This window comes from Pseudomyrmex gracilis, unplaced genomic scaffold (genome assembly GCF_002006095.1).
Source record: "Pseudomyrmex gracilis isolate BER0280 unplaced genomic scaffold, ASM200609v1 scaffold_246, whole genome shotgun sequence".
Taxonomy (NCBI): domain Eukaryota; kingdom Metazoa; phylum Arthropoda; class Insecta; order Hymenoptera; family Formicidae; genus Pseudomyrmex; species Pseudomyrmex gracilis.
Window position 1 is genome coordinate 175314 of NW_018020830.1, and position 27815 is coordinate 203128.

Sequence of the window (27815 nt, forward strand, 5' to 3'; positions counted from 1 at the left end):
CCCACAAAAAGTAATATAGACAAATAATAGACATAACATAGATAAAACACACAATTTCCATCGACAATGTATGTCAACTATCTATCTATGTTCTCCACTGTGAGAAGACTAATGTAAGTCCAAATCCACATACGCATACATATATGTATGTTTCTCTGAGTGCGAACACATGTACATATCGCTCTTAATTGGGGACTTCAATCATTTCGCTAACTTGGCGATTACACGGTCGATGAGAAATATCTTGTGCACGGCGACGTCTCGAAGCCAGACCTTAATCGTTGAAATTAATAGTCGCCGGAACGATTAAACGCTCGCGAGAGCGCGATGAGCTAATTATACTTTCATGCACGACCTGCTTTCCAAATCGCGGTTTCGTTCGATAAAGAATTCATCCATAAAGAGTGCGATCATCGAACACAGTGTCACATATATTAATCTACTTAAATAAGATATATATATATATATATAATCCGATTGACGGAGAAATCTCACGCTTACGCGGTCGATAAGCTCTCGCGAGAAAATGCGTATCGATTTCTGCTTGAACTGCGAGTTATTATCTCGCGCGAGGATTCGACTCGAACACACGACGTAATCCGTTATGTTGCGAGTAAACGCACCTTAATCAGTGCATCGTGATGCGCAAGGAGAATTTTATAGAATTGTATAATTTTTCGAATACGCTCGGAAATGCGGAAACACTCGTTATATTTGCTGAGGCCTACATACTTTGAGAAAACCTTTCAAAATTATAAATCCATTTTATATGAAAATATGCAAAAAAATTTAAACTACCACAATTGACGAACAATCGTCTAGTTGTGAATAATTGATGATAATTTGAGCAATTAATTGGAACACGTATGTCACAGTCAGTTGCAAGGTTTTGGTATTCGTTAGTAACCTACCTACAAGAGCGAGACCTGGCCCAGTAGTCTCGCGGCCTGAGTGCCGGGGCTATGAACAGGGAGGTCCCGAGTTTGAATCCGCTCGCCTAGGGAGCCGGATTTTTCCGGACCGGTTCCCTTCAACCGAGTTTATCGGTTGAACTTAAATCGGGCCTCCAAAAATTAAAATTTCGTGTGTAATCCGATACTATTACTTATTAGTTATACAATAATAAAAATGTTATACAATTATACAATTATAATATTTATAAAATTAAAGAGAAACGTAGTTGAACAACACATAGTATCTTTGAACAAGTAATATGACGATATATGTTTTTGTCACATACAAGACAATAAACAAAAAAAACATTTTTTATACTTTTTTGAGGCAATACAGAAAGATTCTAAAAAATAATTTATCAGTATATTGATTTGTATGAGCAATTATCTACGCAGAATCAGGTTAAGATCTGCAAGAAATCTCGCTTCTCGAAAATCGCTAAATAAAATGATTTTGTGAAACACTTTAGTAATGCAGAAAACCCTCGAAAATATGTTGTCAATGCGTTCTTTATTACAATAGCGAAGCTATATAACGTTTAAAAATAGAAATAGATATACATAACGTGGATGTCAGACTTAAAAGTGAATCTAATTATATTACAACATATTATGTTGTATAAAAACGAACGTCGATCTATTCCCAAAAAGTGCATTTTTTCTCGGGATTCATTGGTTTTCCCACAGGGCATTTGTAAGCCGCGGAAAAAGCTGGAAAATTCGAAAGACTGCCACGAATCCTAATTTCATTTGTAGTATAGATGATCTTTCTATGCATCTCTATCATTTTCGACGGGACATTTTCGCACATCATCTGAAAAATGAAAAAATAATACCATATAACAACCTTCTACTTCCATGTAATGTTATTCCGTTAGTTGAGAGACACTTTTACACATCTTGTGTTGTATATCCGTAATAATTTATAATTACTTACTTGAGCATACGTTATAAAGAATATCTGATCATCGCTATACTCCTCCAGTCCCTGCATTCGCCATTCATAATCGTTCTGCCTCACTTGTTTGTTCTTGTACGCGTAATATGCAGCTGAAAGTGACGCAAAGTCAATGATGCTCTCTTTAACCGTCACGCGTCCGTGTACCTAAGAACATTCGACAATTTATACAGATTTCAGGAATTTACTAGAAAATTAAATTTCTTCGAAATTTCGAAAAAAATGAGATCTCTATCACGAAAATTCAAAACTTTTTAGCAAACACTTTTGTGATGGGTTACCGTATATAACCTACTTACATACTTATCTTCTAATCCCGGATATGGATACTTGCTGTACTGGTCAGCGGCACAATTTATTATTTTTCTGAATTCGTTGATACTTTTTTGTGTTGTTATTAATGATACGACTCTGCCATTGCTGTTGTACTTTACATCTGTAATCATTATTGTACAATATTTTTTTCTCATCGACAAAAACTAGAAAGTTACTTACGGTTATCAACTAAGTCGTAATTTATGCGATGTCCACTAAGAAAACCTAGAGTTCCGTAGTTCAGAAATCTAATAGAAAATGTAATGTTAAAACAACGTTTTAAAAAAAAATTTTTTGTCAGAAAATGTTAAAAGAAAAAGTACTTACGGAATATTGCTGTCATATATAGGAGTTTGTAATACGGTGGCTGGGACAACTACATGCAGAAGATAACAAAATAAAGTAATAATAAAACTGAAAATTTCAATGTTTTGTATCACTTATTCTTCATAATTTAACAACTTTACCAGTTTTTTCTGGACCTGAATTATAGTAAGTATCTGTTGTCAGATCAACATCCCATCTAGTAAATGAAAAAAAAAGTAATATGAAGTTCTGAATTTAGATATATCATTTTTATTATGTGTTACATTATGTTTAATATTTCTAACCATGTTTAATAAAAGCGTAAAGACTTACTCCAAAGTAATGTCAGGTGTCCTTAGCGACCGTATCATTTTCTTTCTTTCGAATTGATATAACTGTATGGCAGTGTCGAGATAGTTCGTGCTGATAGAAACCTAAAATGTACATTACAATTGTTTTCTCTCGCAACCTATTTCTTTTGATAAGTCTCGTACAGTAAAATAAATAAATAATATAAGAATGTAACATATTCGTGCATTTCTTCTCTTTTTTTGTTGCAAAAAATCAGAAATTACTAAAAATGAACTTTACCTAAAAAGTATTTTTAGTTTATTTTAGTAAGTGTACCTACGTTTTCGTAATATCTATCAATAGCTTCGTCGTTGTACCACTCGGGCATAATAAATTCGTGTTTCATATACGTAAGTCTCTCAAGATACGTTTCTCTTATTGGCTCGTCCATCCAAGCGGAATTCTCTATTTGTTCGCGAATTGCGTTTTTAACGTTCGTAAGTATTGATGTGATCTAAAATAATTTCGTTTTATAATATCTACAAGTGCAATTCATGTTATATACAATGTGTATTTTGTGTAATTGCATGAATCTTACGTCCTGTATAGTATTCTTTGATAAGTATTTTTTTACATATTCATGCAAAATAGCATGTTTCAAATTTGATTGTGTAATGCACATTTTCCACCGATTGTCAATTTTGTTATTGCTCGGTTTCAAGTTTTTAGTGTCACGAAAATAAAACCGCTGAATTGAATTCCATATCATATGATTAACTGCAATCACAAATATAATATTGGTTGATAATATATATTTATGTATATTTTTTTCTTTAAACTATATTATTCCTTAAAAGTTTATTGTTCTGAAAATTTCTCTTACCAATAGTGCGAGATGGTGTTTGCTGTAGTAACGGTACTAATTGAAGAATATAATCGTACGCTTGAACGACGAGCTTCTCAAAGTATCCAATCACAATTCCTTCTGACGCAAAGACGCTTTGAATAGTGTCAAGCCAATCAATCTGTAAATAAAGTTCCACAATCATCTTAATCACTTTTATGTAATAAAATGTATACTGAACAATAAATCACACAAACCATTCCTTTTGGTGTAAGATGATCCACTTCCTTAAGATACTCCACTTGCAACTGATAAATTGTTAGCGGACGAGAAATTTGATTAACGTTTGCGTAGGGTTGGTAACTCATTGTCAGCTGTGAAATAACAACAATTAAACGATCACTTGACAATCGGTTACTGTGTTTTTATAACTGTCATCGTTTACAAAACAAACAAATATTACGTAAAGAAAACATGGTAAAAAGTAATTAGAAATAAGCAATACTTATAAATGCTTACACTGCATATTGCTTGAAAAAAATATAATAATGTTTCATACTCACATTAGCCAGTTTTATTTCAAATTCTATCATGTCTTCTATATCTCGAATAAGAGTATCCATGTCGACAGTTCCGTTAGTTTCTTCAATCAAATGTAACGCAAAGGTGGTGATAATATTGATGTACATTTTTTTCTGTATTTCATTTACGGAAAGCTGAATCATGTCATCTCGCGAGAAAAAGAACACAGGATCAGATATCTAAAAACAAACGTACTTTTCGTAAAATTATTCCAGCATTGATATGTACCGAAATATTTGTATCATTTGCAAAATCTGCGTATGCGTTTTTATTTGCAAATGCATAAGTGCTACTTCAATTACTTTCTTGCACAAGTACAATAAATACACTGTATCAATGTGAAATATTAAATCTTTAACTGAATATATTTTGTATTATATTTTATGTGTATAAACATAGTATACGTACAAAGATAACGTTACCGGTAGAATTTCGAACATCCGGCACCACTTTTATATTAAATAGGCCGTTTTGAAACCCATTTTTAAGTAAAGCACTGCTAACAATTTGCCACCACAAATGTTCATCGTCCCAATTGCGATAAGGCATAACTAGTGGCCATTCGGCGTATTTACTTAAAATGGCGGTAAAATTAATATTTCCGTTTGCATCATTGTTATCTAAAAATTAAAAAAAAAATGCGTTTGCTTTATTTGTAACTTGATATTTGTTTTGATTTATGTATAAAAGTTTTCGTGAGTATTAGTTAATTTTCGTACTTTTTACGACATTAGATATACATACCTTTTGTCACGCATTGCGCATATATTTTTTTCGCTTTTTTAAAAGATTTCGTATCACTTTCTTTAGGTGATTCTTCTAAGAGCTCTAAAGGCAAGAAAACGACAGATTGTTATTTATCAATACTGATTGTGATATACCTAAACATATGTATTCTGAAATATATTTCATTTGACTTTATCTATATTTCTTTATGAATCTAAATACAAACACAATCAAATTATTTATTATCAAAAACATACCCAAATGACAAATACGTTTTTCGTTACAACTTGTATTTTATTTAATTCATAAAAATACAAAAATTTTGATATTAAACGTCTATGATTTCTTGTTTTAGTAGACTACGGTAAAACTGCATTAATTTAGAGCATCACAGTTTGAACTTCTCCCTTTTCAGGGCTATCTAAATGTTTCCTTTAGTATTGATAATTCCCTGGTGTTCTTGAGTGCAACTCGAAGAACGCGCGCTTATCTTTACTCGAAAAGTGTAACTGCTTTCTGTATATTTTCCGATAGCTTTCCTCTGGATAAGGATAGACAAAACTATACTGAATCTTTTAAATAAAATTGTCGAAAACGTATCAGAGATGAAGTAAGAGAAATATATATCTCGTGTCTCTTGTCAACAGTCGGTCGCTAATGGAGAAGAAAAAAAGTATTCAATGTTCTAGACTTGATCTCATGCGCACGAACTTACTGAAATTTTACTGCAATTTCTTTCAAGACATTGACTACACGACAATGTATTTAAAAGTATACAATAAGTCAAAAGTGACTTTAGAATTCAAAAAGTATCAAATAACCATTTATAAAGTAAATCAAGAAGTGGAGCACAAATGTTGTTATTTTTATAAATATTTATATTTGTATGTATTATTGCTATGACTTCGGTGTTTGTATAATCAATCTCTTTTCTTGTATGAGTTACATGTTTCTATTAGATAATTTATATATTTTTTACGTTGTGTAAAGTAAATTAAAATAAATGTACGTCAGTCAAAATAAGAAGTAAATCAAGAAATAAAATGGAAATCTTATCGTCCGTTTGCTATGGTAAACGAATACTTGTAAACAAAACACATAAGTTTAGCTCAAGTTGCACAGTTTCACACTTTTTAAAGATATTTGTATTTGTACATACATACACTTATATGTAGACATTAAAGTTATACTCAAACTGTACCTCGAAGTTGCTTTTCTGTTTGTTCGGTAATCTCGGTAAACGTAGAAACGTATGAATCTGACTGATTCAATTTAGTTTTTTGCAACCATCCGCCACAAGCAAATTTGTAAAAATCGTCGCAAGGATCAACCGTGCGGTTTAGTTTGGCTTTAATCTCTGAAGCTAAATAAACAATAGATTTATTAATAGTCAACCACATAGAAAAAGATACAAAAGTAAAAGCATATACATATGTATATTGCAAACATATACCTGTGTTTAAACAGTGTTTAGTTGCGCATAAAGCATATTGAATTAATATACCATGGTAATTTATTTCACGGCCGAATGTAATGTACGCGCACATTACAGTTATCAGAAACACTCTGCAAAAATACGTCATATACTAAACGAAAAATATTATAATTACTACAAATATGAATACACTTGTGCATGATTATAGAATTGTTAAAGTAGATACAGTAGTAAGAGTGGTAATATTCATTCTTCTTACATTAAAAAACGAGTCTTCATGGTGTGAGTTAAAGTAGATACAGTAGTAAGAGTGGTAATATTTATTCTTCTTACATTAAAAAACGGGTCTTCATGGTGTGAGGAGGTTGTAACACAAAACAAATTAATTTGTCACTGGTTCGTTCTGACCATGTGTTCGTGATGTCGAAGAAAGACACTAAAGAAATGCCGTCGCGTAAGATCAAATACTTAAGTTAAATATATTTTATAGTTGGAAGTGTTCAAATTGTTACTAAAAGTAAAAACAAGAAAAAAAAATTTAATAAAAATAGTAGTGCACGTATAATACATATAATACTTATACGTGTATGTAAACTTACGTGTATCTGGCAAGTGAAGCGACGGAGCAAGTATTTAAAAGTCGTAGAATAAGAATGCATTTGGTATGCACATATCTAAATGTGAAATGTAATTTAACGAGAGAATTATTATGAACAATAACAAACAGTCGTTTGTTTCTTTTTTCATATATTGAACTTTTTGCAATAAAAATTTAAAACTGCATTATATTTTTATAAAAATGTTCATATATTTTTACCTACTTAGCGTATTGCTTTTCAGCTACCAAATCAATGCGCGAGCTATGCCTGACTGATCCTGTTTGTGTGTTAGGATAAAGCGCGATGCATCGTCTCCTTATATACAGCGCATAGCAAGCTCAAATCATGTTTGTGTTCGTCACGTGATCTTGAAAGAACCACTCCTGTAAGTTCGATCTTTACTATGTGAATCGTCGTATATGTAATAAAATATAATACGTATTATAGTGTATGGCGCGCTCATATTTACTTATATTAATTTCGACAATAAAATAATAGAAAAAAGAAAAATTATAAGCAAAACTACTAAGAGATATATAACGTACACTCAGAAATTATTGTTAATAATTCGTGATAGTTATTGAATATGTCACTTCTGCGCAGCACGATCTTAGTTTTTGTTATCGACTTGCAAAATATACTTATATACTTCTTTACAAAGATTACCAGATTAAAGACTGCAAGAAATATCTACTATATTGTGTGCAAGAAATATTTCGTGGAACGCTTCAATAATGCAAAGAACATTCAAGAATATATTGTCACTGCGTCTTTTATTAGAGAAGCAAAGCTATATAACGTTTACAAAAATGGAATTAGATATTTATAATTGGATGTCACACTTAAAATTAAATCTACTTATAACATGTTGTATAAAAACGTACGTCGATCTACTCCCAAAAAGTGCATTTTCTCTCGGGATTCATTGGTTTTCTCACAGGGCATTTGTAAGCCGCGGAAAAAGCAAAGAAATTCGAAAGATTGCCGCGAATCCTAATTTTATTTGGAGCATAGATGATCTTTCTACGCATCTCTATCATTTTAGGCGAGACATTTTCGCACATTATCTGAAAAATGAAAAAATAATACCATAACAACCTTGTAATGTCAACTTCCATGTAATGTCATTTCGTTAGTTGAAAGACACTTCTACACATCTTGTGTTGTATATCCGTAATAATTTATAATTACTTGAGCATACGTTATAAAGAATATCTAATCATCGCTATACTCCACTCAGTCTCTGCAATCGCCATTCATAATCGTTCTGCCTCACTTGTTTATTCTTGTACGCGTAATATGCAGCTGCAAGTGCCGCAAAGTTAACGTTGCTCCCTTTAGTCGTCACGTGTCCGTTTACCTGAGAACATTCGACTGTTTATACATCTTTGAAAATTCACTAAAAAATTAGATTTTTTTTAAATTTCAAAAAAATTGAGATTTCTATCACAAAAATTCAAAACTTTTTAGCAAACACTTTTGTGATGGGTCACGGCATATAACCTATTTACATACTCATATGGATATTTGTTATACTGATCATGTTTTCTACATCTCAAGTAAGAGAATATTCATGCCGACAGGTCCGTTAGTTTCTTCAGTCAAATATAACACAAAGATGATGATAATAGTGACGTATATTTCTTTTTTCTGTATTTCATTTTTGTAAAGCTGAATCATGTCGTCTCGCGAGAAAAAAAAACACAAGATCAGTTATCTAAAAACAAACGTACTTTTCGTAAAATTACTCTAGCTTCGATCTGTACCGAAATATTTGTATCACTTGCAAAATCTGCGTATGCGTTTTTATTTGCAAATGCATAAGTGCTATTGCTACTTTAATTACTGTCTTGCACAAGTACAATAAATACACATTATCAATGTGAAATATTAAATCTTTAACTGAATATATTTTGTATTATATTTTACGTGTATATAAACATAGTATACGTACAAATATAACGTTACTGGAGTAATTTAGAGCAACACGATTACGACTTCTCCTTTTTCAGGGCGATCCAAATGTTTCTCCCATTATTGATAATTCCCTGATATTCTTGAGTGCAACTCGAAGAATGCGCGCTTATCTTTACTCGAAAAGTCTAACTGTTTTCTTCATACCTTTTGATAGCTTTTCTCAGGATAAAAATACACTGAATCTTTTAAATAAATATATCGAAAATGTATCAGAGATGGAATAAGAGAAACATATATCTCGTGTCTCTTGTCAACAGTCGGTCGCTAATGGAGAAAAAAAAAGTATTCAATGTTCTAGACTTGATCTCATGCACACGAATTTACTGAAGTTTTACTGCAATTTCTTTCAAGACATTGAATACACGACAATGTATGTTAAAGTATGCAATAAGTCAAAAGGTACTTTAGAATTCAAAAAGTATCAAATGACTATAAAGTAAAGCAAGAAGTGGAGCAAATATTGTTATTTTTATAATAATGTTTATATTTGTATGTACGTACTATTGCTATGACTTTGGTGTTTGTATAATCAGTCTCTTTTCTTGTATGAGTTACATGTTTCTATTAGATGATTGATATATTTTTGAAATTTTACGTTGTGTAAAGTAGATTAAAATAAATGTACGTCAGTCAAAATAAGAAGTAAATCAAGAAATAAAATGGAAATCTTATCGTCCGTTTGCTATGGTAAACGAATACTTGTAAACAAAACACATAAGTTTAGCTCGATTTGATATGCACAGTTTCACACTTTTTAAAGATATTTGTATTTGTACATACACACACTTCTCTGTAAACATTAAAGTTATACTCAAACTGTACCTCGAAGTTGCTTCTCCGTTTGTTCGGTAATCTCGGTAAACGTATGAACGTAGAAATATATGAACTTGACTGATTCAATAGATTAAAGAAATTTTGTAACAATTTTTGCATATGAAGGTAGCAAAACAAAATGATGTGGAACGTTTCAATAATACGTAGGACATACTCAAGAATATATTGTCATTGCGTTTTTTATTAAAAAAGCGAAGCTATAATATATTACATTAAAACATAAAACTGTATACACATAACATAGCTATCTAACTTTTAAATTCAATTTAAGTAAAATATGTTGTTCAAAAAAAGACATCCCTACTATCTCGTAGTAGCTACATAACACAATACTTCGTCGGTTTACTATCGAAAATTGCATTTTTTTTCCGGATTCATTGGCTTTCCTACAGGGCAGTTGTAAGCCGCGGAGAATTCAGGGAAATTAATAAGAGTATCGCGAACTCTAATTTCATTTGAAATATAAAAGTTCTTTATACGCCACTCTAATTGTGCCGGCGGAATATTTTCGCACATCGCCTAAAAACAAAAAAAGATAATATCATTACTACTACTACTTTTCATTTTTTCCAAATAATTTCATCGGCTTTGTAAGTGAAAATCATTTCTGTGCACGTATCATATATCCGTAACACTTTATTAACTGCTTACTTGAGCATAAGTTATAAAAAACATCTGATCATCGTTATATTCCTCCAGTCCATAAAACCGCCACTCGTAATCGAGCGGCAGCTTCGCTTTTCTGTTCTTGTACGCGTAATATGCATCTGCAATTACCGCAGAGTCAATGATGTTGTTTTTAAGAAGTGTCTTGATTCCTTTTGCCTGAGAACATTCGACTATATATATAACATAACAAACTTACAAGAAAACTGAATAGATTGTTTTATTGTGAAAAAACTGAGATGTTTAGTAAATAACACGAAAAGTCAAAAGTTTTTAGACAGCACTTTTATGGTGCGTCGTAATTTACTTACGTGAGCGACGATATGTTCTAATCCCGGCAATTGATAGTTGTTGTATTTATCAATGAAACATTGCGTTAGTTCCGGATCATTGACAAATTGTCGTGACAACATCCCGTTATACTCAAGAACTGTAAACAATATATTATACATTATATTACGATATTTTTCATCAATAAACAACTAGAAAAGTACTTACTATCATAGAAAGCCTCATACATGTGATGTCTAATAATAAATTCCTGAGATCCGTAGTTCATATATCTAATAGAAAAATGTAATCTTACAAATTCTTTTTACAAAGAAATTTTTGTCGCAAAATGTTACAAGTAAAAATACTTACGCAAAACGATTTTTGTCATATGCAGGATCTTGTAACAACGTCGGGGCTGGAACGACTACATACAAAAAATACATATGACAAATTCGATTGATAACATAACTGAAAAGTTAAAATTTCTATATTACTTATCCTTAATAACATAAAACTTTTACCAATTTTGAAGACAGGAGAGTAGTAAATTTCCATATTAACCAGGTCAATATCCGCTCTATTGCACAGAAATAAGAATATACAATGAAGTTCTTAATTTAGACATAACAGTTAGTATGATTTATATTATGTTTAATATTACTTATTTAGAAAGAATAGTAAACAGACTTACTCAAAAATGTTGTCAGATATCGTTGACATACTCATCATTTTCTTTCTTCGAAATAGAGTTATATTCATGACAGTTTCGAGATAGTTTGTGTTGATATTCACCTAAAATTCATGTTATACTTTTTTTAGAAAGTGCTTCTTTTGTAAAAACTCATACAGTAGAGCAAATAAATAACAAAAATGTACAAAATTCATGAATTTTTTCTTTTTCTTCACCGCAAAAAAATGTGAAAATTTTGAAAAAGCACTACAACTTAGAAATATTCTTCTTTTAGAAAGTGTACCTACGTCTTCGTAATATCTGTCAATAGCTTCGCTGCTGTTCAAAAAATCAGGCATAAGAAATAGGTGTCTCATAAACGCAAATTTATCAAGAGACGCTTTTTTTGTAGGCTCGTCCATCCAAGTGGAATTTTCTATCTGTTCCATAAATGTATTTTGTACGTCTGTGATTAATTTTTTTATCTAAAATTTTTATTTTATCTTATAATATACGCGTTTAATTCACATCATATACAATACAATATTTTATGTAACTGCATGAATACTTACGTTGTCTATACTATCGCGCGATACGTATCTTTTTACATATTCATGCAAAATAGCAGCTTTCAAATTTAAATCTGTTACGCATGTGAACGACCATTTGTCCATATTGATGTCATTGTTCAGTAAAACTTTTACAAAGTGAAAATAAAACGAGCGAATTAAGGTCCATACCATGTAATTAACTGCAATCACAATTGTATTATTGGTTTGATAATACGTTTCCTCTAATACTTCATTTTATATTATTCTTTTTAAATTTGACCATTTGGAAAACTTCTCTTACCAATAATACGAGATGGTGTTCGTTCTAGTAACGGTACCAATTTAGTAAGATAACTGTATGCTGAAACGTAGAGCTTTTCAGACGGTCCTATCGAAATTTTGTCTGATGCACAGACGCTTTGAATGGTTTTAAGCCAATTAATCTGTAAGTAAAATTAATGATTATTATATAGAATAAAAGATATACAGAATATTGCATCAGACCTTCCCCTTTTTACCGGGATGTTGCTTATCATATTCCTTTTGCAATTGTTCGATTGTTAGCCGAAAAAGATACTTATAATTGTCCTTCACTTCGTTTATCACTGTCAGCTGTGAGCAATAAAACAATTAAATGGTCACTTAACACAATCGGCTATTGGTGTTTTTTTAAAAATGTCATTTGTTTCAAAGAAAATGTAAGAAAGTGTACGTAAGAAATGATAAAAAACATGTTGACAGGAACAATAATTGAAAATGTCTGCACTACATGTATTGCTTTAAAAGAATATAATGATTTTCCATACTCACGCTAGCCAGTTCTATCTCAAAGTTTATGAGTTCTTCTACATGTTGATTAAGGATGTTCATATCGACAGTCGATTCCCCGTGCGTTGCTTCAAAAAGATAAAATCCAATGTTTAAGATAAGAGCTTTGTACGTTTCTCTCTTTTGTTTTTCAGTTTCGTTAAGCAGAACCGTGACATCTCGCGAGTAAAAAAACGTAGGTTCACTTATCTAAGAACAAACATAATTTTTGTAAAATTACCTCAGCTTCGATCTGTACCGAAATATTCGTGATATTTGCACACTCTGTATATACGTCTTTATTTAAAACTGTATAATTTTGTTTTGTTACTTCAAGTACTGTCTCATACAAATACGATACGATCACGCACACAATGTGCACGTGATAATAAATATGTTATTGAAGATATTTCGTAATATGTTTTGCGTGCATAAATATAATATACGTACAAAGATAATGTTACTATTGAAGTTTCGGATATCCGGTATTACTTCTATATTAAAAAGACCGTTGTTAAACCCTATTTTATATAAATCATTAGCGGTATGGTGCCACGAAAAATGTTTCCTACTGCGAGAAGTCATAAGTAGTGGCCACTCAACATACTTAAATAAAATAGCGCTATAGTTAAGCGTTCTATTCGTGGCGTCAATGACATCTGAGAATAAAAAAAAATGCGTTCACTTTATTTTTATCTTACAACTGTTTGTGTTTTGAGTAACACTATTTGTGATAATTATTGTATTTTCTATATCGTAGCTATACGTACCATTTTTCATGCACTGCGTATATATTTGTTTCGCTTTTCTCAAAGACTTAGCATCACTTTCTTTATCGGGTTGTTCTATGATTTCTATGGACAAGAAAACAACAGATTGTTATTATGTAATACTATTAATATATACTAAGATATATATTATTAAATTTATACTAAAACTGTATTACCTCGAAATTGTTTCCTTGCTTCGCGTTCAGTGTTCTCGTAGATTCTTAAAATGTATGAATTCGACAAATTCATTTCGTGAATTTTTTGCAACCATCCGCCACAAGCAAATTTATAAAAATTGTCGCAAGGATCAATCAAGTGATTTAAATTGAATATAATTTCTGAACCTAAATAAAAAATAGATCTATTTGTGCTCAAACGCATAGGAAAAGATACAAAAAAAGCAAAATTCTAAAGATGTACGTTTATGTACATATGTAGATACTTTGCAACGTATACCTGTGTTTATACATTGATCAGTTGCGCATAACTCATACGGTGTCATTACCGTATCGGGGAAATGTATCACAGAGCCGAATATAACATACGCGTGCGTTACAGCTATTAGAAAAAGTCTTCTAAAATACGAAACGAAAAATGTATAATTACTACAAAAAATAAAAACACTTGTGTACGCAATTGTAGAATTATTAAAATAGATACAATAATAATTATAGTGATATTTATTCTTACATAAAAAGACGGTACGTCTCCATTTTATGAGAAAATTGTAACACAACCTAATTGAATCCTCACTGATTCTTTTCGACTTTGTTTTCGCGATTTCAAAGAAGATTCACTAATGAACTGTCGGTACAACTAAAAACAAAAATGGTAATAGTTTTTTATAGTCAAAAATGATCGAATTTTTTAAATAGAGTTATAACAAAAATAAAAAGACAACCGTTAATTATATTATACGTTTATTTAGATAATTTATTAAAACTTACGTGTATGTGAAAAGTGGTGTTCAATTGTCTCAAGGTAATGACGCACTTAATACGCAAGTATCTAAGTACATGAAATGTACTACTTTTGAATAAAAAAAACGTGGCATGTGTAATAAACAGTAATATTCGTCTCTCTTGCAAAGATTATATGTAAATGTTTCTCGCGATGAAAGTATTTGAAACCAAAATGTGTACTTATAACAATGTTCTTATATTCTTAATTTTTTTCAACTCTAAGCTTAGCACATTGCTTTGCAGCTACCGAATCATTGCGCGGGCTATGACTGACTGATCCTGTTTGTGTGCTGGGATAAAGATCCATACGTCGGTTCTCTCATTGGAGTTTATAGCAAGCACGAGTCATATTCGTGTTCATCATGTGATTTTGAAACAGCACCACTCTTGTAAACTTCAGCTTCGTCTGTATGATTCGTCGTATAGAAAGAAACTTGTTAAAATANGACGCGCAAAGAATTATTAATTAATTTCGAAAATTTATATGATATAATTTATATGTTATAGCAATAATTAAGAAATAAAAATAATCTGAAATTGTTATCATGAGTTTTTGATAGGATTACGTATCAAGTTCTGTATAAACCGTAACTGATTATTTGCTACGAGGTTCACTTCAAACATACGGTATATTTCCATATGTGTCGAATAAATACAATTTAATCACAGGTTATTCCAATACTCAAAGAGAAATGAATAAAATTGCAAAAAAGGTTTCGCTCATAATGGTAACAGAAAAAGACTTCAGTTTTTTATATAACACATCTGTCATATTATATTAAGAGGAAGAAAAATTGTAATTAAAACTGTTAAGAGATATATGACATAAACTCATAAGGTATCGTTAATAATTTGTGCTCTAGTTATTAAAATAATATATTGTGCTAGGTATTATAGATAATGGCACTGTGTTATAGCACGATTCTTTGTTATTAACTTGTAAAATATACAGAAGAAAATAATTTATCAGTATATTGAATTGCTTGAGCACTTCTTTATAAAAAATATCAGATTAAGGATTGCAAGAAATATCGTAACAATTTTTGCAAATAATGTTCACAAGGCAAACTGATTTTGTGTCACATTTTATTAATAAGAAAAAAAACACTCAAGAATATATTGTCAATACGTCTTTTATTAGAGAAGCGAAAGAATATTACATTTCAATATAAATATATACATTTATATATTTAATATACGTAATTGTCAGACTTTAAATTAAATTAGATTACAGTAAAATGTTTAAAAACGAACGTATTTATAATTTTCTAGCTACAATAACAACATTTTATTTCGCCTATCTATTAACTAAAAGCTCAATTTTTTTCATTTTGATTCATTGGTTTTTCCGCAGAACAGTTATAAGCCTCGGAGAATTTAGGGATGTACGAAAGACTGTCGCGAATCCTAATTTTATTTAGACTACGAAAGTTCTTCATACGCCACTTTAATTGTTCCGGCGGAATATTTTCGCACATCGTCTAAAAAAAAAAAATAATATCATTACTACCACTACTTTTTACTCTGTCCAAATAATTTCATCGGCTTCTAGTAAGTGAAAAAGACATTTCTGCACATATCATATACCCCATATAACACTTTATTAATTGCTTACTTGAGCATAAGTTATGAAAAACATCTGATCATTGCTATACTGCTCTAATCCCCGCAACCGCCATTCAAAATCGTTCAACCTCTCTGTTCTGTACTTGAACGCGTTATATGCAATTGTAACTGTTATTAAATCGATTATGTTTTCTTTAAATTTTCTTCCTGCTTCGATTTCCTGAGAACATTCGACTATTTCTTTAGCATAGAAAATTTACAAAAAAATTAAATAAATTTTGTTTTATTGTAAAAAAATTGAAATAAAATTCTCACATGTCAGAAAAAATCAAAAATTATTAGCCAACACTTTTGTGGTGCGTCACCGTGTGATTTACTTACGTTAATGTTAATATGTTCTAATTTTTTTCCCCAAAATGGACATTTGGACATTTGTAGATCAATGAAACATTGCATTATTTCCGATTCATTGATAGGTAGTCGTGACAATNATGATAAGATAACTGATCTGCTGTCTTTCTTTGTTATCTTAACATCTGTAAACAATATGTCACATTATATTACGATATTTTTTATCGACAAAAACTAGGAAAGTACATACCGTCGTCACTAAAGGCGGAATAAAAGTATTGTCCAATAAAAACTCCAAAAGATCCGTAGTTCAAGAATCTAATAGAAAATGTGATTTTAGAACTTCTTTTTCTAAAGAAATTCTTGTCGTATAACGTTAAAGAAAAAAGTACTTACGGAAGACGATTTCCGTCAAATAAGGGAGTTCGTAATATGGTGGCTGGAACNACTACAATACAAAGGGTGACAAATTAGATTAATGAAATAAAACTAAAAAGGTAGAATTTCTATATCACTTATTCTTAATAACGTAACACTTTTACCAATTTTATGTACACCTGGANTGTAATAATCTTGCACCGAAGTCAAGTCAACATTCTGTCTATTACACAAAAATAAGAGATATACTATGAAGTTGTTACTTTAGATATAACATTTTTGGTATGTTTTACATTATGTTTAGTACATATTACATATTTAGAAACAATAATGTAAAAAAGAAATATATATGGCCATACGAGTCATTCGCAGGATGTTTGTGCGGAAACTGTGCGTGTACATATATATATATATATATATATACATGTAACGAATTTTACTTGTAAATTTTTACAAGTGTGTATTGTTTGAAATAATGTAAAAAATATTACTTACTCAAAAATGCTATCAGGTGTTCTTAGCGATCGCATCATTTTCTTCTTCTCGAATAGAAATACATTTATAACTGTGTCGAGATAATTACTGCCGACATCCACCTAAAATTTACATTTTTGAAAAAGCACTACAACTTAGAAATATTCTTCTTTTAGAAAGTGTACCTACGTTTTCGTAATATTTATCCATAGCTTCGTCGCTGTTAAAAACATCGGGTGTAACAAATCTGTGTCTTGTATACTGAAGTTTCTCAAAAATTTCTTTTTTTTTAGACTCATCTATCCAAGCGGTATCTTTTACGCGTTTNGTAAGTGTATNTTCAATGTTCGCGAGTATTTCTGNGATCTAAAACAATTTTGTCTTGTAATGCANTTACACTTCTAATTNATATAATATACAATATGTATTTTATGTAACTGCATGAATCTTACNTTGTTTATACTATCGAGTGATACGTATTTTTTTACNTATTCATGCAAAATAGCAAATTTCAAATTGAATTNGTCAATACACCAATTGTCATTTACGCTNGTTTCAATAGAATTAAAATAAAACCAGTGAATTGAGCTCCATATCATGTAATTAACTGCAATCACAATTATAGTACTGTTTTGGTAACACATTTTTCGTAATACTTTATTTATATTGTATTATTTTTTTTAATTTCATGGTTTGAAAAATTGTTCTTACNAATAATACGGGATGGTGTACGTTCTAGTAACGATACTACACTAGTAAGATAATTGAACGGTTGAACGACGAGTTTCTCAGACGGTCCTATCGCGATTTTTTCTGACGCAAAAACGTTTTGAATGATTTCAAGCCAATTGATCTGTAAATAAAATTGTAGTCACTATTATATAAAATAAAATATATATCAAACATTGCATCATACTTTTCCCTTGTCGCTGGGATGTTGTTTATCGTATTCCACTTGAAATTGTTGGATTGTTATTAAATTATACACCTTATCAGGGTCAGCNTAATCTTCATATGGCATTGTCAGCTGTAAGCAATAAAACAATTAAATGGTCACTTGACACAATCGGCTATTAATGTCTCTTTATAAATGTCATCCGTTTCAAAGAAAATGTAAGAAAGTACGTAAGAAATAATAAAAAATATTTTGACAGAAGCAATGATTAAAAATGTCTACGCATGTATTGATTTAAAAGAATATAATAATTTTCNATACGTACCCTAGCCAGTTCTACCTCAAAGTTTATGATTTCTTCTGCATGTCGAGTAAGGNTTTCCATGTCGACAGTTCCATCTATTTCTTTAATAAGATGAGACGCAATTGTTGTGATACAAGATATGTACATGTATTTCTTCTCTGTTTCATTTTTATTAAGCAGAACCATGATATCTCGCGAGTAAAAAAATATAGGATCAGTTATCTAAGAACAAACGTAATTTTTATAAAGTTACTCCAGCTTNGATACCGAAATATTCGTGATATTTGCAAAATCTGTGTTTGCGTCTTTATTTACAAATGTATAACTGCTTNGTTACTTCAAGTATACTGTCTTATAAAAATACGATAAGACCACGCACACAATAAGTATGTGATAATAAATATGTTATTGAAGATATCATATTTTGTAATATGTTTTGCGTGCATAAATATAATATACGTACGAGGATAATGTTACTATTGAAGTNTCGNATATTCGATATTACTTGTATACCAAAAANGCCGTTATCAAACCCCATTTCATGTAAAGCAATAGTAATTTGTTGCNACGACAAAGATNCTTTGTCCCAANTGCGGNCNTGANGCATAAGTATTGGCCATCCGGNGTACTTCAATAAAATAGCGATATAGTTAGTGTTTTCCTTCGCGTAACTGCTATCTGAGAATCAAAAAAGGATGCGTTTACTTTTTGTTTTTAACTTGAGACGTCTGTGTTTTGAGAAACTATTCGTGATAATTATTGTATTTTCTACAGTGTAGTGATACGTACCTTTAGTCAAACATTGCGCATATATTTGTTTTGCTTTTCTCAAAGACTTAGTATCATTTATATCAACTGGTTCTTCTAAAAGTTCTATAGACAAGAAAACAACAGACAAGTATATATATCTAAACATCTATATATATGTATTATTAAATCAATTTTCTATGCTATCTATATTTTTCACTAGATCTAAATATGAACACAATCACATTTTTTATATTTAAAAAAACGGAAATGTTAATAAGTTTTTCGTTTTAAATTGTTTTTTATAATATTCACATAGACACAAACATTTTTGATTTTGCAAAAACTTTACTGACTCTTGATTTTACATACATTCCTACGTATATATATTAAATTTATAATAAANTTGTATTACCTCGAAGTTGTTTCTTTGTTTGTTCGGAGATCTCAGTGAATATAGAAACGTATGAATTCGGCCGATTCAATTGAGTTTTTTGCAACCATCCGCCACAAGCAAATGTGTAAAAATCGTCGCAAGGATCAACCGTGCGGTTTAATCTGGCTTCGATTTCTGACGCTAAATAAATATATAAATATATTTATTAATGGTTAAACGCATAGAAAATGATACAGAAGCAAAATATGAGAGTATACATATATATATACGTAAGTATAATGTGCAAACATATACCTGTGTTTAAACATTGGTCAGTGTGGCATAAACTATATTGAATTGGTATGTCATAGTAATTCTTTAAGCCGCCGCATTTTACAAACGCAGATGGTACAGATATAAAAAACACTCTGCAAAAATACGGANCGAGAAATATATAATTAATACAGATTTAAAAATACTTGTGTGTCCAATTATAGAATTTTTAAATTAGATACAATAGTATATTAATGGTAATATTCATTCTTACATAAAAAAACGATACGTCTCCATAGTGTGAGATNAATGGACCACAAAAGATTTGAATCGTCACTGATTCTTTTCGTCTTTATGTTCACAATTTCAAAAAAAGACACAAACGAACTGCAGTTGCAAAGAAACGAAAACGTTCAAGTTAATGATTTCTCATAATCGGAAATGATCAAATTTTTTATATAAAGTTAAAAAAAGTAAAAAAAAAACGTTAATTATATTAAACATTTACTTAAGTTAATTAAAACTTATGTGAATGTGACAAGTGATGGTCAAATGTCGCACAGTAATGACTTGATACGCAAGTATCTACATGAAATATTTTAAATCAATGTGCCATGTGTAATAAATAATACTANTCGTTTTCCTTTTAAAAAAATCATATGTTGTCGCAATGAATGTATTTAAAAATAGAATTTATACTTATAACAATGTTCATATATTCTTAACTATTTCACCTTTTAACACATTGCNTATNNGAACCATNCGNACGGGCTATGGCTGACTGATGCTGTGTGTTAGGATACGTCGGTTTATATCTCTGTTGATGTTTATAGCAAGCACGAGTCATATTCGTGTTCATCATGTGATTTTGAAGAAATAGCACCACTCTTGTAAATTTCACCTTCTCTGTACGATTTGTCGTATAGAAAGAAACTTGTCAAAGTACGGCGCGCAAAGAATTACTTAAGTTTATCCCGAAAAATTTATATATTATACATGCGGAAACCAAAAACAATGTTGTAAATGTTAATTTTTTTAATTTGAATGGTTTAATATAAATTAATTTTTCTAATTTGTATAGATTAATATCAAAAACACAAAATTACTTCAGTGATTTCTACTACACAGATCAAGTATTATACCATTATAAGATTTACAAAAGTAAAGAAAAACGTAGTTGAACAATACATATTATTTTTGAACAAGTAATATGACAATATATGTTCTTGTCACATACAAGACAATAAACTAAAAAACATCTTTTATACTTTTTTGAGGCAATAAAGAAAGATTCTAAAAACTGATTTATCAGTATATTGATTTGTATGAGCAATTATTTACGCAGAATCAGGTTAAGATCTGCAAGAAATCTCGCTTCTCGAAAATCGCTAAACAAAATAATTTCGTGAAACAATTAGTGATGCAGAAAACACTCAAAAATATGTTGTCAATGCGTCTTTTATTACAAAAGCGAACCTATATAACTTTAAGAAATGGGAATAAATTTACATAACGTGGTTGTCAAACATAAAATTAAATCTAATTAAAATATGTTGTTTAAAAAAAAAACGTCACACATTTGTGGCTACATAAAAACACAATACTTCATTGATCTACCAAAGAGCGTATTTTCTTTCTGGATTCATTGGCTTTTTCACGGAGCAGTTATAAGCCGCGGAGAAAGCAGGGAAATTCGAAAGAGCGCCGAGAATTTTAATTTCATGTGGAACATAAACGTCTTCTATATGCATATTTATCCTTTCTGACGGGATATATTCGCACATCATCTGAAAAAAAAAATACCACTATTACCTCTTCTACTTCTATATAATTTCATTCCGTTAGTTCAAAGATATTTCTGCACATCTTGTTGTATATCCGTAATAGTTTATAATTACTTACTTGAGCATACGTAATAAAGAAAATCTGATCATCGGTATATTGCTGTAGTCCCTGCAACCGCCATTCAAAATCGTTCAGACTCATTTGTCTGTTCTTGTACGCGTAATATGCAGTTGCAATTGCCGCGGATTCAGCAATGGTTTGTTTACACGTCTCTACTCTGTTTATCTGAAAACATTTAACCATTTATATCTATAGTTTAGAAGATTCACAAGAAAACCAGACTTTTTTGAATTTTTGAAAAGTTAAGATCTTTCAATATGACGAAAATTCAACAAAATTTCTAGCCAATATTGTGATGTGTCACCGAATATGACCTACTTACATCAGTAAAATTGTCTAATTCCGGAAATAAATCCTTGTCGTACTGGTCGATGAAACATTGCGTTATTCTTATGTATTCAATAATACGTTGTTGCATTAACAATGATAAGGATTTGTAATCAGTGAACTTAAGATCTGAAAATAATATGTTTTATTAGATTACAATATTTCTTTTATCCATAAAAACTAAAAAGTTCAATTACTTACTGTTATCAACAAAGACGTAATTTATGCGATGTCCAATAATAGATCCCAGAGCTGCGTAGTTCATAAATCTAATGGAAAATATAATTTTAAAACTTCTCTTTACAAAGAAGTTCTTGTTGTAAAATGTTAAAGAAAAGAGTACTTACGAGAGACGAGTTTTGTCATATATTGGATTTTGTAATAAAGTAGCTGGAAGAACTATATAAAGAAGATGACAAAAAAAGATTAATAATAAAACTGAAATTTCAGAGTTTCTGTATTACTTAACTTTAATAATTTAATAACTTTACCAATTCTATGTAAAACAGGATTATAATACGCTTGTATTGAAGTCAGTTGAACGTCCCATCTATTATATGAAAAGAAGAGTATTATGAAGTTTTTAATTTAAATATAACATTTTCATTTTATGTTTTCCAGTATTCTTAATATACATTACATATGTTTAAAAAAAAGCGTAAACAAACTTACTCTAAAGTGATGTCAGATATTCTTAGCGACTGCATCATTTTCTTTCTTTCAAATTGAAAGAAATTTATGGCAGTTTCGAGATAGTTTGTGCTGACATTCATCTGAAATTCACGTTAAAAGTTTTCAAATTGTACTGTTTTTTAAAAAGAGAGACTCAGTAGAGTAAATAAATAACAAGAGTGTAACACATATTTGTGCATTTCTTGTCTTTTTTCATTGCAACAAAATCAGAAAATATTTAAAAACTACTATAACTTAAAATATTCTTATTCTATAAAAAATGTATCTACGCCTTCGTAATATCTGTCAATAGCTTCGTCGCTGTACCAGTCCGGCATAATAAATTCGTGCTTTATATACATAAGTGTCTTAATTAAAGACGTTTTTGTAGGCTCGTCAATCCAAGTCGAATTTTCTATTTGTTCGTAAATTGTTTCTCTAACGTTTCTGATTATTTTTGTAATCTAGAAAAATTTCGTCTTGTACTATACTTTATCTTTTATACAGTATGCATTTTATGTAAGTGCATGAATCTTACATCCTGTATAGTATCGTTTGATATATATTTTTTTACATATTCATGTAAAATAGCATGTTTTAAATTTGATTGTGTAATACACGTCTTCCACCAATCGTCAATTCCAGTATTAATTAGTTCCGATTTTTTAATGTAGCGAAAATAAAACCACTGAATTGAGTTCCATATCATGTGATTAACTACAATCATAATTATAATATTGGGTTGATAATATATATATAAGCTTGATTTGTGATGTAGTGGGCAATACTGAACAGATTGCAGGATGGTTTGCAATGGTTAAATAATTGGAACAGTTGATTCCCAAACGTTTTGACTGTAATTTCTAGTTTTCATCAACGGGATTTTTGACATGGCTCACAACCACATTGTGTTTTAACGATAGAAAACTGATGACTCAGTTTTATCAATTCTTTTGACCAACTTCTTAACTATTTGACTATTTTTGACATTTTCTATCGTCGGAACACAATGTGGTTGTGAATCATATCAAGAATCCCATTGATGAAGACTAGAAAATACATTCAAAACGTTTGAGAATCAACTGTTTTATTCATTTAACCATCTTGCAAACCATCTTGCAACCTGTTCAGTATTGCACATTACAGTACAAATCAAGAATGTTAATTACTGAATTGAAAAATTTTTTCTACATTAATCAACATTTTAATATATATATATATATACATATTTTTATCTTTTAGACTTTATATTATATTATATTATTACAACTATATTGTTTCGAAACTTTTTCTTACCAATAGTGCGAGATGGTGTCCGATCTAATAACGGCCCCAAATAGATAAGATAATTGTACGCTTGAACGACGAGCTCTTCAGACGGTTCAATCGCAATTCTTTTTGACGCAAAAACGCTTTGAATGATTTCAAGCCAATTGATCTGTAAATACAGTTTCAAAATCATATTTACCACTTATATATAATAAAATATATACTGAACATTGCATCAAACCTTCCCCTTTGTTTTGAGATGTTGATTATCATACTCCTCTTGCAATTGTTGAATTGTTAGCGGAATATAAACTTCATTGAAGTCGTGATAGGACTCGTATTCCATTGTCAGCTGTGAACATTATAATAAAAAATTAAACGAGCACTTGATATAATCGGTTATTAATGTCTTTTTATAAATGTCATTTATTTCAAAAGAAATATTACGCAAGAAAAAACTGTATAAATGTAGTTTGAAAATAAGCATAATACTAAAAAACGCTTACATTATACATGTATTGCATTAAAAGAATATATTAATGTTTTATACTCACGTTAGCCACTTCAATCTCAAAATTTACGATGTCTTCTATATCTCGAGTGAGAGTATCTATGTTGACGGTAGCGTTATTTTCTTCAATTAAATTTATTGCAAAGCTCTTGATAATATTAATGTACATTTCTTTCTTCTGTATTTCATTGTTGTTAAACTGAAGTATGATATTTCGCGAGAAAAAGAACACAGGATCAGTTATCTAAAAACAAACGTAATTTTCATAAAATTACTCCAGCTTCGATCTGTACCGGAATATTCGTACCATTTGCAAAACCTGCATAAGCGTCTTTATTTGCAATTGCGCAATTATGCTTTTGCTACTTTAATTACTCTCTTTCACAAGTACAATAAAAACACAATATCAATATGAAATATTAAATCTTTTACTGAATATATGTTGTATTATATTTTACGTGTACAAACATAGTATACGTACAAAGATAACGTTTTTGTTGGAATTCTGGATATTCGGTACAACTTTTATATTAAATAAGCCGTTTTGAAACCCATTTTTAAGTAAATTATTGCTAACGCTTTGCCACGACAAATGTCTATCGTCCCAATTGCGATGAGACATAACTAGTGGCCATTCGGCGTATTTACTTAAAATGGCAGTAAAATTAATATATCTGTTTGCATTATCTGAAAATCAAAAACAGAATGAGTGTACTTTATTTTTAACTTGAGATTGTTTTAAGTAAAATTTTTTGTGATTTATAATTAATTGTCGAATTTTCTACAATGTAGTGATACATACCGCTTGTCATGCATTGCGCATATATTTCTTTCGCCTTTCTGAAAGACTTAGTATCAGTTTCTTTAGCGGGTTCTTCTAAAAGCTCTATAGGCAAACAAAACGACAATGTATATATATATGTATACCTAAGCACATGTATTCTGAATTATAATTTGTCTGACATTATTTATATTTCGCAATGAATTTACATACAAACACAATTAAATTATTTATTATCAAAAAATACGCAAATGACAATGATGTTTTTTGTCACAAATTGTATTTTATATAACTCGAGCACGAAAGTTTTAGTAGATTACAATAGAACTGCAGTAATCTCAAACATCACGATTTTGATTTCTTTTTTTACGGATAGGTCCAAATGTTTTCTTCATTATTGATAATTCAATTATATTCTTGAATAACTATGCAACTCGAAGAGCGCGAGTTTTTCTTCACTCTAAAAGTCTAAGATAAACTAATATTTTTTGTTTGTTGCTATCAATCGGTCGCCAACTCAAAAAGAAAAAAATTAATTATAAGTTTTAGACTCGATCTCGTAGGCACGAAATTACTGGAGTTCTTAGATAGAAATTTCTTTCAAACATAAAATACACGAATATGTGTTCAAAAATATACAATAAACAAGAATTGATTTTAGAATTTAAAAAATTTCAACTGATTACTGATCAAATAAAGCAAGAAGTGAAGAAAATGTTTATATTTTTGTGAATTTGTATATTTTTATGTATTTACTTATTGCTGTGACTGACTTCTGAGGTTACGTAGTCAATCTATTTACTCGTGTGAGTTAATTTTTTTATTAGATGATCGACATATTTTTAAAATTGTTATGTTTGTTAAAGTAAAGTAAAGTAAATACTTGCAAACAAGCACACAATTTTGCTCGATTTGATATGCTTTCACACTTTGTATAGATATTTATATTTGTACACACACAAACTCATACATACATAAACATACATATGTAGAAATTAAATTTATATCAAAACTGTACCTTTAAATTGCTTGTTTGTTTGTTCAGTTATCTCGGTGAACGTAGAAACGTATGAATGTGGCCGATCCAATTGGGTCTTTTGCAACCATCCGCCACAAGCAAATTTGTAAAAATTGTCGCAAGGATCAACCGTTCGGTTTAGTTTGGCTTCAATCTCTGAAGCTAAATAAAAAATAATTTATTACTAATCAAACATACAAGGAAAAAGTGTACAAAAGCAAATTTATAAGAGTATACACATACATATATACGTATGTATGTACTTATACCTGTGTTTAAACATTGGTTACTTGCGCATAAAGCATACTGAATAAATATACCATGGTAATTTATTTCATGGCCGAATGTAACGTACGCGCACGTTACAGTTATCAGAAACACTCTGCAAAAATACGGCATATACCAAACGAAAAATATTATAATTACTACAAATATGAAAACACTTGTGCATGATTATAAAATTGTTAAAGTAGATACAATAGTAAGAGTAGTAATATTCATTCTTACATTAAAAAACGAATCTCCATAGTGTGAAAAGATTGTAACACAAAGTAAGTGAATCGTCTCTGACTGTTTCTTTTTGACTATTTGTTCGTGGTTTCGAAGAAAGACACTAAAGAACTGCCGTCGCATAAAACCAAACGCCCGAATTAGTTTTTTTTTTTACATTTAAAAAAAAGTTCAAAGTTTTATAAAAGTAAAAAAATTAAAAAATAAATAAATCATAATTATACGCGTAAACTTACGTGTGAGAAGTGATGCGACGGAGCAGGTGTTCAAACGTCGTACGGTAAGAACGCACATATTTATATACAAGGTTTAATTCAAAAAGAATTATAATAAACAGTAATAAACGTTTTTCTCTTTTTCTCTTTCGTAAATAAAAATTTTTCACAATAAAACTCTAAAACTAAATTTTATACTTATAACAATGTTCATAATATTCTTGCTTTTTAGCTACCGAACTTTTGCGCGGGCTATGCCTGACTGATCTTGCTTGTGTGTTAGGATAAAGCGCGATACATCGTCCCTCGTTTTACAATACATAACAAGCACGAATCATGTTCGTGTTTGTCATGTGATCTTGAAACACTCCCGTAAGTTTTTGTTTTTCTCTTTTCTATATGATCCGTCGTTTAAGAAAAACGTGTCAAATTACGGCGCGCGCACGGTTACTTATATTAATTGTAGAAATTTGTATGATAAAATTTTTGTAAGTGAAAAAATAAAAATACATTAATTTTTATACTTTGCATGGATTAATACAAAAATTAATATAACAAAATTATATATATGTATCGATTACTATTATAAATATCAAGTATTATAGAATTCACGAGAACGTCTTTAAACGACGACCTTTTTGGAAGCAATCGACTTGTACTTGTACAATTTTTTATAACTCTAAGCAAACAAAAAAAAAAGACTCGCAGTTACTTATGATCAATA

General features: G+C 30.1%; 3 protein-coding genes and 1 long non-coding RNA gene across 6 annotated transcripts; all 4 read right to left on the bottom strand.

The window, feature by feature from the left end:
* Positions 1-1468: 1468 nt before the first annotated feature.
* Positions 1469-9838, bottom strand: LOC109859188 (endothelin-converting enzyme 1-like). Its single transcript, XM_020437195.1, has 15 exons — positions 9809-9838; positions 4994-5077; positions 4658-4869; positions 4231-4428; positions 3925-4041; positions 3707-3848; positions 3422-3600; positions 3164-3337; positions 2866-2966; positions 2694-2749; positions 2554-2602; positions 2407-2474; positions 2211-2347; positions 1891-2058; positions 1469-1767 (listed from the first exon to the last, which is right to left on the bottom strand). The coding sequence occupies exons 3-15, from the start codon at positions 4796-4798 to the stop codon at positions 1591-1593; spliced, it is 1707 nt and encodes a 568-aa protein (XP_020292784.1). The 5' UTR covers positions 4799-4869; positions 4994-5077; positions 9809-9838; the 3' UTR covers positions 1469-1590.
* Positions 6183-7288, bottom strand: LOC109859189. Of its 2 annotated transcripts, none has more exons than XR_002250685.1 (5): positions 7232-7288; positions 7010-7084; positions 6670-6846; positions 6429-6541; positions 6183-6338 (listed from the first exon to the last, which is right to left on the bottom strand). It is a non-coding gene; the product is annotated as an uncharacterized LOC109859189 (long non-coding RNA). The 2 variants fall into 2 exon arrangements; XR_002250686.1 differs by having other exon boundaries at positions 7228-7284.
* Positions 9839-9985: 147 nt separating the features above from the next.
* LOC109859192 (membrane metallo-endopeptidase-like 1) lies at positions 9986-27352 on the bottom strand. Of its 2 annotated transcripts, none has more exons than XM_020437198.1 (18): positions 27113-27352; positions 26874-26987; positions 26636-26748; positions 26367-26528; positions 25370-25453; positions 25049-25254; positions 24611-24811; positions 24298-24408; positions 12282-12423; positions 12002-12180; positions 11738-11914; positions 11451-11551; positions 11281-11336; positions 11129-11183; positions 10985-11049; positions 10798-10916; positions 10472-10645; positions 9986-10339 (listed from the first exon to the last, which is right to left on the bottom strand). In XM_020437198.1, the coding sequence occupies exons 2-18, from the start codon at positions 26891-26893 to the stop codon at positions 10166-10168; spliced, it is 2139 nt and encodes a 712-aa protein (XP_020292787.1). In that variant the 5' UTR covers positions 26894-26987; positions 27113-27352; the 3' UTR covers positions 9986-10165. The 2 variants fall into 2 exon arrangements, with proteins under 2 accessions (XP_020292787.1, XP_020292786.1); XM_020437197.1 differs by lacking the exons at positions 24298-24408; positions 24611-24811; positions 25049-25254; ... (3 more) ...; positions 26874-26987; positions 27113-27352 and adding exons at positions 12485-12592; positions 12791-12997; positions 13238-13446; ... (3 more) ...; positions 14248-14373; positions 14505-14800.
* LOC109859193 (membrane metallo-endopeptidase-like 1) lies at positions 21336-24283 on the bottom strand. The gene is made up of 10 exons (XM_020437199.1): positions 24084-24283; positions 23326-23504; positions 23078-23251; positions 22788-22888; positions 22607-22665; positions 22463-22514; positions 22317-22384; positions 22111-22244; positions 21786-21953; positions 21336-21670 (listed from the first exon to the last, which is right to left on the bottom strand). Exons 1-10 carry the CDS (start codon positions 24247-24249, stop codon positions 21497-21499), a joined length of 1275 nt encoding a protein of 424 aa, XP_020292788.1. The 5' UTR covers positions 24250-24283; the 3' UTR covers positions 21336-21496.
* Positions 27353-27815: the final 463 nt, after the last annotated feature.

What these genes read in the sequence shown, in the direction of transcription:
- LOC109859192 (XM_020437197.1), bottom strand. Translation starts at nt 14,270, where the DNA reads ATGGAGACGTACCGTCTTTTTAT. An exon ending in AACACCATCTCGTATTATTG is followed by an intron (nt 12,181 to 12,281) that starts GTAAGAGAAGTT and finishes TTGTGATTGCAG; the next exon opens with TTAATTACATGGTATGGACC. An exon ending in GTATGAGGCTTTCTATGATA is followed by an intron (nt 10,917 to 10,984) that starts GTAAGTACTTTT and finishes TATTGTTTACAG; the next exon opens with TTCTTGAGTATAACGGGATG.
- LOC109859188 (XM_020437195.1), bottom strand. Translation starts at nt 4,798, where the DNA reads ATGCCTTATCGCAATTGGGACGATGAACATTTGTGGTGGCAAATTGTT. An exon ending in ATATATGACAGCAATATTCC is followed by an intron (nt 2,475 to 2,553) that starts GTAAGTACTTTT and finishes ATTTTCTATTAG; the next exon opens with ATTTCTGAACTACGGAACTC. An exon ending in TTACGACTTAGTTGATAACC is followed by an intron (nt 2,348 to 2,406) that starts GTAAGTAACTTT and finishes TAATGATTACAG; the next exon opens with ATGTAAAGTACAACAGCAAT.
- LOC109859193 (XM_020437199.1), bottom strand. Translation starts at nt 24,249, where the DNA reads ATGATTTTGAAACTGTATTTACAGATCAATTGGCTTGAAATCATTCAA. An exon ending in TTACGTCTTTGTTGATAACA is followed by an intron (nt 22,245 to 22,316) that starts GTAAGTAATTGA and finishes TATTATTTTCAG; the next exon opens with ATCTTAAGTTCACTGATTAC. An exon ending in AATTAGACAATTTTACTGAT is followed by an intron (nt 21,954 to 22,110) that starts GTAAGTAGGTCA and finishes AAATGTTTTCAG; the next exon opens with ATAAACAGAGTAGAGACGTG.